The 10,961-nt window shown below is 38.1% G+C and overlaps 1 protein-coding gene across 1 annotated transcript; it reads left to right on the forward strand.

Moving 5' to 3' along the window:
• The first annotated feature begins 3,682 nt into the window (after positions 1–3,682).
• On the forward strand, positions 3,683–10,603 carry cd79b (CD79b molecule, immunoglobulin-associated beta). Its single transcript, XM_066665700.1, has 5 exons — positions 3,683–3,870; positions 5,558–5,848; positions 7,020–7,138; positions 7,624–7,677; positions 8,105–10,603. The coding sequence occupies exons 1-5, from the start codon at positions 3,819–3,821 to the stop codon at positions 8,246–8,248; spliced, it is 660 nt and encodes a 219-aa protein (XP_066521797.1). The 5' UTR covers positions 3,683–3,818; the 3' UTR covers positions 8,249–10,603.
• The last annotated feature ends 358 nt before the right edge of the window (positions 10,604–10,961 follow it).

The following is a 10,961-nucleotide window of genomic DNA, read 5'->3' on the forward strand; positions in this document are numbered from 1 at the left end:
AGGCATTTCTTCGCTTAAGGGCAAGACCTTCCTGTTCCTTCAGATTGGAGTTACCTTCTGAGTTGGATCTGTTGCAGCTCAAGAAAATTAGTGGTACCCCCATGACAGTTATGAAGTATGTTACATGATCGAATAGTAAATCACTGCAATACGAGAAGAATTATAGTTGTTATGGTAGTATATGTTCTTTAGATCCAAAGTTGTACCGCCTCAATTTACCTTGTTTTTTTTGCACTTCATACAAGGTTAATATCTATGGACTGAGACTGTGATGTTATTTTACAATGTTTACACTTTACAGTTTTTATCTGTAGTGAATATATATTTATACACCACAAATATAATTCACACACCTGATGTTAAATTCTTATAAAATGTAAAACAATAGACAGCTTACAGGTGAAATTGAAGGCTTGTAAACATGGCCACAAGGTTTAACCTAGTGACAGTGTCGAATAGTTTTTATTTTCCCAGCACTTCATTTGATGACTTCCTCAATTTCACATAAATAAACACTGAATTATGTAGTCATAAAGCACTTTTTAATACTAGTAAACAGCTTATGCCAGTAAAAACAAGAGAACACTAGATAATGTCTGAACTGATTGAGATTGCACTGGCGTTAATGACGTGTTTTCCTCCTAAAACCTCTTAGAAATTCTGTTCACAAACTGTTAATTATTATTCAGTAGTGATTTATGAATATATTATTCAGTCGTTGTCCATTCATTATGTAGGTGGCCTTCAAATAGATAAAACGCTGCTGTATTTTCTAGTATTTTGTTTTCTTATTTTTTTGTAATGCATTGGTTTGAGTTCTTTGGAAGCTAAAGTCTTAACATAAAAAATGTCTTACTCCTGAAAAAAATGTGTAAAGGAATAAATATAGCACTTTGGAGAGTTTTCTTAATCTGCTGTAGACGTCTTGTGATTTTTAGGATGTGTCTGTTCTTGCAAACTTCTCATGGGATTCAAGTTTGTTTTTAGAGTCGAGATATTAACGCATTTTGTTCGTATGGGATTTTTCAGCATGTAGCTTTTGAGTATTAATAATATTTGTTTATGCCTTCTGTGCTTTAGTATTTCTAATTGTGTTGCCTGTATATACATGACGCTCCTTTTAGAAGCTTTTCTTGCTACTTTATATGATGAGAATTTTAATAAAACCGTAATTTAAGACTATGTCAATAGAATAAATTTGACAACTTGGGAAACTGGGCGTTTTGTTTTCTTACGCTGCCATGAAAACGTACACTGTTTTTTCTGCTCTGTTTCCACAGTGTGTTTTTACAGTAGGTTATGAAGCATGTTTCAGCATCCTATCGGATGGCACTTCATTCGAAGGGGATACACGTTCTCAGAAACCCTCATCTAGCGCTCTTTTTCCGTAAGGTTAACGCCCCCCTCTTGCTGTTCCTCCTCCTCTTGCTACCCTTTCTATTTTTACTCCCAGGAGCGAGACAGATTAACAAGTGTTAATAACGGTGGAATTGTAGACCTATGCATGTTTTAGCTTGCAAAAATGTCTGCTGTATCTGTTGCCATTTCTCAAACGAGAAACTAAGTCCTGTATGCAATATGCTGTGTGTCGTTTTTAGAGGAGAGGTGAGTACTCAGCACCCAGTAGTCTGTGTAATGTGATATAAGCTACACCATGCTGTTCGGTTTGCTGATTATTTAACCACATTTTATGATATGATATGTTTACAGAAATGTCTGTGCTGCTGTTAAGCTGCTGAGGACACAAGTCGCTGTCTATTCTGGTTTATCGGTCCGGATGTAGAGAGCAGAAAGCACGGAGCGAGGTGAAAGCCATGGACAGGTTCCCACGGCATCAGAGAGGATCAGATAGTGGAACCGTGACGTGCTTGGTGCTTACAGTCATCTGGAGATGTCTTCAGATCACCAAGTCCCCCACCTACCACCAAAATAAAAGGTCAGACTTCAGCAGTGGGTAGGGAGGTACAGCCTGACTGCCACACAGAGGTGGGTAGAGAAAAAGCTTTGTAGATGACTGCAGTATGATTGCTGTCATAAAAAAAAATTAGATTAGATCCAAAAATTAAAAAAAGCTAAAGCTCCAAAGTCAGTGGTGTGTCCCAGTCACACACCACATGGAGAGGTAAATAGTCAGTAAACAGGAATGGGGTGAAAATAGACTATTTTACTGACTAATAAACTGGAGTAGAAGTGAAAGTATTACTATTTGAAACTGCTTAGGAAAGTGTACTGTTTCAATGTATGAGTTTAAATCAGTGTATGTGTCTTTCCTTCCCAGCAGAGGTTATGGGGCGGCCCCAGTGCCTACCCACTCACAGTGTGTCTATTCTAGTGTCCCAGAGTGCAAGCAATGGAAATACAGACTTTCTTTTTCCGCTGATTTACTCAATAAAGCACCTGTTGAGTGACAGTGCACAATGCAAAAAAATACAGCATTCAGATCCTCCCCCAAAATAGAATATACAGTATTATACACATGCTGACATGTCCTTGACATCTACTCCGTGTGGCTTCAATTTATTTACTGCAGTTTGAATTCATTTAATCATTTAACCACATCACACACTCACTGTGTTAATATCACTATTAAAATCTGTGGTCTTACGCTTATGAGCTGCCTCAAGTTCAAATCCCCAGTGGGTTTGTTTAGTTCAGATTTATCAGCAAATAAAGAAAAAAATAAGAAAATATCACCAACATCATCCAAAATGGAAAATGAAAAATGTAGATTTTTTTAGCTCAGCTTTCACCTGCACCTGCTGCTTTTGTAACTGCTGCTTACAAAACATCACTGGACATCACTGGAGCGCAACACACTTGGAAGAGGACTAACTATCTGGGCCTTCATTCCCAACAGAGAGAGAGAGAGAGAGAGATTTTCTTGGATTCTTGGGAAGAGTCTGGCATCATCAGTGATTATTACACTGCAGTAGCAGCTGGAGTACTTTTTAAGAGTAGCGTAATCAATCAGTTTGGACTCGGAAGAACTATTAAAATGAACAATTTTATTGAAAATGAATGAAATATCAAATGAACCAGTTAACATTTATTTACATTCCTATTAACACATGCACAATTAAAGCAACACTACATTGTATTTTGCCCTTAAAATTACAGCTTAAAAATCATTGTGATGCTCCACTGAGCTGTAACAGGGAGAATAGAACCTCTGCTGTTGCAACTCTGGACTCAGCACTGCAGAAACTGCACTAAGTATCTTTTGGATGAGGGTAGGAAACCACCCCCATTCCCTTGATTTCAGGGCAGTGCTGTAAATGTGCATTACCTTCAGCCCAGGAACAAAAATACATAGTGTTGCTTTAAATAATCATCAAAAGACTGTCTTATGTGTTTTCTATAAGTACATAACACCACCTCTGACTCCTATAGGATACGCCTATTGTTGCACATGGGAAGATTAGTGGATCGGTCTCGGTCTCCTTTCACTGAATTGTTCCTTTAAACCACATCTTGTTAATGATGGTAGGGTTATGAGGTTCTCAACACTCCAGTGCCTCGGACCTGAATTGTGTAATATGTCAGAGCCCCACACCAACGTTACTTTTTTTAATTCTTTTGCTCAGATTCTGACTCAGAGCTCATGCTTGGCTGAGCGGATTTGCATCGTACACAGGCACTATCACTGCTTACTGATCTCCTCCCCACTTTCATGGTAGAGGGAGCTCCATGCGCTATTTCTTTCTCTGTCTCTCCTTATTTCTTTGTGTTTGAAGGTAGCATCTAAAACACCCTAAAAAAACTGCAGTTTGCTTCAAGACGAGCTCTACAGGATTAACCCTCTGTTATTTACCGACATCATGCATTACTTCATAGTCAGCTGTTCCCTGCTGGCGCTGGTGAACCTCGCAGGTAAGACTCGAACCACATCCTTCACCTTCCCAAGAAAAACCTGTAAAGCCATAGACTTGTAGCTGGAGTCTTTTACTTTGGTGCAGTTTCTGAACGGTGCAGTTGTGAAATTATTGTTTAACTTATTCTTTTTAAAGTTTGTCTTTAATATATGATTTTCAATACTTTTATCTGTTGAAGGGGAGAAGTGTTTTGCATACAGTGGATGCACTCCAGCCTTGTTTTCAGACTTGCCTTCCTCTCCATCTGTGCATAAAAGAGGAAGTCACAATAGCTTCAAAACATGCATTTGCAGATCTTTAAAACATGTCACAGTCCATTAACAAATGCAAAAGCGATCAAATGTTTGGACACGTTTTAATGAAAGTTATGAAAATATTCAGCGCTGAAGACAGTGCTCAGTTGCTTCGAATGTCTTTCAAAAGCCTTCTTTGGATAAAGCCCAATTTATCTGTGCGATATTTACATTTTTATGTGTCCCATCAATGAGTTAAGATTCAAGAGTTTTTTTGTCATATGTGCAGTTAACCTTATAATAATAATAATAATACCTTTTATTTAATTAGTGCCTTTCAAAACACACAAGGGCACTAAATTATCAGTAAAATGATAAAATATGAACAAAGTAATAATGAAAATACATAAAATGAAGTAAAATAGAATAAAATAAATAAAATGTAACTCATTCTGCAGTTCCTATGTTTCAGCTCAGAAAAGATTACAAACAAAATACATAAATACGGAAAATTAGAAGCAGGAAACATTTAAGCAAATAACAATATATCATGTAAAATTAAGGATAGCTGAATTAAGTGTATACAATTAAAGGCATTGAAGAGTTTATAATTAAATGTAAGTACTTCTTAAATGTAGTAGCTGACTAAGAGCAGTGAGGCTTGTAAAAAAATATAAATAAAAATACAATAAAACCTGATGCCTTAGAAAGAGCGCACTTCTAGTGTTTGTTTTTTTTGTTGTTTGTTTGTTTTTTTTACAAATGCAGATGTTCATGATCTCAAACTTTCGTCTGATATTTTCACCCTTTCACGGTCATTTTCTTTCTCCTCTCACTAATGCTTTTCCAGTGTTGAGATATGGTTCCACTGAGTACATGATAATAAATGATCCAGAGACTCCTCTAAAGCATTCATATCTGCACTAGGATTCATAAATTCTAGGATGAAAATGTCGATTAGCAGTGAGAAATCTTCTGTATCAGAAGCACGGTGAGATTTTTGCCTGTAACAGATGTGTATCCTGACAAAACTAAACTGGAGAATTAGTAGAGAAATCATTCTGTAGTTTTCTCAGGGGGAACAAATAATGGATATGACCGATCCAGACGGAAATACAATCAAAAAGTATCCCCTGTAAAATTGAAAATTACACCACAATCTGTTGTAAATTTAATGTCTGTTCTGTTCTGTTCTTTCGTCGTAAACTCCTCAAACAAAACTGAGGCCACAGATTTGCAAAACAATAAAACCTGCAGTGAAAGTGTTAACATACTACAAGACATAATTTGGCCAGGCTTACTCAAACTTTTGCACAATTTCTTAACCTATAGTGCACCAGTGAACCTAGCGCAAGAGAAACATCACCCATATAAATGTTAATCACAGGGAGCCAAAAACTCCCGAGTGGCCGAATTAAAGACTGACGTAGCACCTCTTTGTCTTCTGCACAGCTGCAAACACAAAGTTGCACATAGACCAGAAGCCCAGGTTTTATGGCGTGAAGACGGGAAAGACTGTGAACATAATGTGCTTATTTTCTGGAAACAAAAACCTTGGAGAGAAGATAGAGTGGTACAAGGTCAAGGCCCACAGAGACCCACGTCAACAATTCAGTGGACACAAATCAGCCTTGATCTTAAATACGTCACTGACAATCCCAAATGTGGAGGTGACAGACAGTGGCATTTATTACTGCAAGGTGAAGGATCAATATGGACCGGGTACTGAGCTGCAAGTTTTCAGTAAGTGCATGTTTGTGTGTGTTGGTGGAGGTGGTGGGTTATAAATTATCAGTGATTTGCTCCAGTTCAAAAAGCACAGTCTCCCCAAGCAAATGGGTGATATAACAAGAATATGCCGATATACATTTATTGACACTTAGAGCACCCTTATAATGAACATGGCCACAGACAGCCACTGGATCACTCTGTAGTGGTTGCGTGTGAACCTACACTCACCATTTCCCAGTTCCCAGGTGTGGACTAGAGGGATAGAAAGCCTCCAGAATTATGCTGTGGAGAATTATGAAGTGATGGAGCTCCAACCACTACCTTTGAGATAGAGAATCTAACATCAGGACATGAACTCACTAATGCTCTTGTAGTTTAATGCAATAAAACCCTCATAGCAATGCTCCAGTATCTAGTGTAAACCTTTCCTCATAGAGTAGACACTGTTACTGACACAAAGGCAGGACAAACGCACTATTAATATCTTTCATGAGCAAATGTCTACAACCTTTGGACCATGTAGTGTGTTTAAAATAAACGTGTCGTCCAGTCAGCTGCGTATCACTAAGCAGTTTATTCAGTTACTGGTACTTTGTACTTGACAAAACAGTATTTGTTTAAAATATTTCTGACTAAAATTTGAAAAGCCACAAAAGCAAAGGCCCCTCACCAAAAAGCCAAGCACACACTGATCGTCAAAAGTTTGGGACGCCTTGCTTCTTAAATAAGTGATTAAGTAAACACATGCCAGTTTTTTTTCCACATATAGATACTGTATCAACAGCTGAAAAAGCATTGTATCTAAATGAAAAATCCCACTGCTACATGCTTTCTATGAACTGGGAGGGTTTTTCCAGGTATTTCTGACTAATAAAGAAAGTATATACAGCTGTTCTGGAGAGTAAGGGGTTATTCTAATGTATTAAAGTAAATGTGTGTACATTTTGCCCCACTGTATCTATATATCTATCTGTATATCTTTAAGCGAGTGTGAAGAGCAAAGTGTGTTTCCACATGTTCTCTTTGATCAGAGCACCCCACTTGATTTAACATAATAAAGTATTTCTTAATTAAAGACTAGAGATTGGATGACACTGGATAATACCGGACTGTCACGAGGAGAGATGTGGAAAGGGTTAAAATTCTAGATAAATATGTATAACTTTGCTCTTCTCTTCATCAGGACGCAGCGATAAGGGATCTGCCAAGTGGAGGAGCAACATGAAAGATTTCGTCATTTTCCTTCAAGCTTTTTTCCTCTTGCTGTGCATAGTTATTCCCTTGGTTTGGCATTACAAACTGGTGAGGGCCGTCCTAATCCAACCACACAAATACACATCATTTATAAAAACATCCAACTATTAAAAACAAAGTCCTGCGGGGTTTATTTCGGTCGTCCGTATTTTCCCGCTGTCCCAACCCAAGCAGGAACACAACTCTAGGAAGTGTTCCAGACACGGCGGAGGAATACATTGGTAATCTGTATGATTCAAGTGTTCAAAGGCAGCTAAAACAACTAAAAGCTTTAGCCTCCTCAAATGCCTTTTCATGAACAGGAATACTGACAAAGTCATTAGGAAGAACAGTGTGAGTTATAAGGTTGTTACAGTTGAATGGAGGCCAGTGGGATCACGGTGTTATCAAAATATTGATTTTAATTGTCATTAATGATTCAACCAGTGGATATCAAAAACTATCAGAGGTGCTCCTAAAGCATGCTTTACAAGTTTAGAACAACTCTAAGGTGATAAGAGGTGAAGTCCTCATTGCTCTGTGCTCTATTTCAGATGAAGAAAGAGGAGGCTGTGTATGAGGAGCCTGAACGTGATCACACATATGAGGTCAGTCCGTCTACCTCCGATTTTTACCAAATGGACATTGTGTGCAGGTGTAGTGTGTGAAGTGGTGGCAAACCAAGTGTGTGTTTGGTTTTCTGAAGCATCTTGACTATACTGTGCGCGTGTGCATGTGTGTGTGTGTTTCGCTTGGTTAACTGTGCTGCAGCCATTGTAGCGTGCTCTACAGGAACAGGAAGGGTTTAGAAATAGACAAGAGGCAGAATGCAAAGCATTGTTATGGTATGTGTGTGTGTGTGTGTGTGCCTGTGTGTGTGTTTTCTGTCGTTCTTTTACTTTCACTCCACTGATGTCATGTCTCTCATTCAGAAGTTATGTGAGCTTTGAGCAGTTTTAGGTGATTTGATGGTGTCAGGGTTATTTCTTATTCATTAAAGCTCTCTCTCTCTCTCTCTCCCTCTCTCTCTCTCAGGGTCTGGAGATTGAACACTGTGGTGGCGATCTCTATGAAGATATTCATGCTTATTCTCAGGCAAATCAGGGCCCAGAGGCAGAGTGGGAAGTCATATCGGCTGATGGCGAGTCGCCTGAAATGGAGTCTCCAAAAGACGAGTGATCAATTTTCACTCATAAACTTGAGGGAGAAAATGCTGTGTTGCATTTACTTGGTTCAGACATGTACATTTCCTCATGAAAAAACAAATTCTTTACATGTACACAGTAAGAGCCAGAAGAAGCGATGACAAAAAACTTGCTGACATTTGTATCAAGTAAATTCAGTGCAGTAATTCTTTCAAAGAGGAGGGTGGCATGTAGTGGCAGATTAAAAGTAATATTAATAATAATAGTTAAAAATAATAATAATGATATGTAAAATAGCAAAGTAGCTACAGGCAAAGTCCATGTTAACACCCCTAGGCCTTGTTTTAACCCCTTAATCTCTGAATAAGTACCTCCACAGTGACAGGATGATTTGTACCTAATATGCTTCAACATGGAAAGTTAGTGTCGATCCCAGTTTTACTTCATTAACCAAATTTTGGGAAAAGAGCCACTGTCTCCAAAGAGGACATGTTAGTAACTTCAGCAGTGCGTTGGCACTGAGTTACTGATAGGTACAGAGCAATAAATAAACCCACGTTTTATAAAACAGATATTTTGTTTAAACTATTAACTATGTAACTATGCTGTTAACTATGGCTGTCTCACACATTCTTTGTCTGTTTGGTGTATTTGTTGTGCACATCCACAGAAATTAATGCTACGCATACACAAGGTGCAGTACCCACAGAGAGGGCAGGAAAATATAAATAAGGTGGAAAGTTTTGATGAAGTGCTGTGCAACCACAACATATTCACTGTCATATTTTTTATGCTGTGATTGTACAGTTCCAGTAGATTCTGGAAACCACCTTTTCATTTCTTTAGATTGGAATTCTCATAGCCATGCCAAATGAAATTTAACCATGAAAGCTTAAGTATAATAAAGAAGAAGTTTTAGCAACAGAAGCTGCCCTATTAGATACGCTAATGCTAAAGCTAACACTGAAGCTAGCTGGAGCAAGGTTAGACACAGTAGAAGACACCTCGTCTTTTAGACAAGGTATTTCAGCAAATTAAATGACAACTTTATACAATTAATATCTATCTTTACACCATACCGTCTGGAGTTATTTATCAAGCTAATCTTAAACAGCAAGGAACAGCTAGCTAATATGTCTAGCTAACTGATCTTCACCCCTTTAATGTCTGTATATATTCTTCAATAAAATATAATTATTCAGTGTGCTCTAACAAAAAGTTTATCAGGAAATGAAAGGGTTAACTATCGTTATTTATCCTCAGAAATCACTTTAAAATATCTGTTAGCAAATAGAGCAACACTGATAAAGTTTAACGTGTCTTTGACTCTGTTCATAGCAGTGAACAAACTCACTAAACTATTTAGTGTATCAGGCTACTGCCACTAGAGGGCAGTGAGCCCACATGTACCCAGAGAGGAGAGCACCCGGGGAGCAGTTGGTGACCTGCTGCAGTGGTAAAAGGCAGCTCACTCCGTCTCTTGCCCCCCACATTTAGGCTTTTGTTGCCCCCAAGTTTTGCCCTTGATTTGAATGTCCTCCCACACAAAAATAATTCAAAATTTTTCCTGTTTCAACAAGGAAACATAAACATTGCCACCCTCCAAAAAAAACAGGAAAGTGAAATTCAGACATTAATCGTTCCTCAGGAACAGCTTTTAACATTTCTTAGCCTAACATTTCAGACTGATTTACTGTCAGAGCTGTTCTAACCACAGGTTTGTTGGGATTTCGGTAGTTTCGGTGCTCTGTTAGAGCTACTTTTACACATTTTGTATAAACTTGTATTTAGATCACATTAGAGGAGCCTCGGAGAGGAGAACACACATTGACTCATAACCACAGTAAAACACATGCTAGCGCACATAAACACACACATTCTCACACAAACACACACACAAAGACCTACCCTAACATTAACCACAACTACTACATGCCTTACTCTAATCCAAACTTTAACATAAACTTAAAACTTTGCCTTTAAAGTCAAGTCCTCATAATGTGTGTAAAAAGACTCGGTCCCTGCAACATAAGTAAAACCTAGTACACATGCACATACACAGACAAACAGTACTTGCAGTAGTTGAAAATACACACACACACACACACACACACACAGACGGTAGCCCATGCACCTCACACTGATCTGTCATATTACTGTATGTTATTAATCATGTACTATGTCATTACTTCTGTGTTTTTGTGTTGTAAGTGCTTTATTCTGTTTCTTTCTGCTTTGTTTATGGCTCTAGCTTTTTTGTCTGAAGCCGTTCAGTTCAAAGGTGCTGTGTATTAAAGAGAGATGGAGAACTACATGGAAAGGAACAGTTGATGTGATGTGTGGACTCTTTTCAACTCAAAGTCATGTGGTCATCAGGTGCTGCTCTTTCACTTCATGTCTTTCACCACGAGCAGCCGACAGATTTGTTTTTCCACCACAAAACTTATATGTATTCTGTGCTCAGAAACATTTACCAAGCATGGGAATGATTAAATCTAATATATAATTATTGTTAATGATGTAACAAGGTGAAGAAGTGATTTATAATACAGACCAGTGACTTAATATGGCTTGGGAATGACTTAATATTGCAAACCTATGTCTTAAAACGTGTAGGTGTGACTTAATAATGCAAACCAATTATTTAATAATGTGTGTGAATGATGTAATACTGCATACCAATGGCGTAAGGTGTGGTAACTATTTAATAGCGCAAACAATGCTGGATAATAAGGTGTGGGAGATAT

This window comes from Hoplias malabaricus, chromosome 3 (assembly GCF_029633855.1).
Source record: "Hoplias malabaricus isolate fHopMal1 chromosome 3, fHopMal1.hap1, whole genome shotgun sequence".
In the NCBI taxonomy this organism is placed as follows: domain Eukaryota; kingdom Metazoa; phylum Chordata; class Actinopteri; order Characiformes; family Erythrinidae; genus Hoplias; species Hoplias malabaricus.

Bases quoted from the DNA above. Each gene is read 5' to 3' on its own strand.
- cd79b (XM_066665700.1), top strand. From the start codon at position 3,819: ATGCATTACTTCATAGTCAGCTGTTCCCTGCTGGCGCTGGTGAACCTC. The intron at 5,849-7,019 runs GTAAGTGCATGT...TCTCTTCATCAG, and splicing joins TACTGAGCTGCAAGTTTTCA to GACGCAGCGATAAGGGATCT. The intron at 7,139-7,623 runs GTGAGGGCCGTC...GCTCTATTTCAG, and splicing joins TGGTTTGGCATTACAAACTG to ATGAAGAAAGAGGAGGCTGT.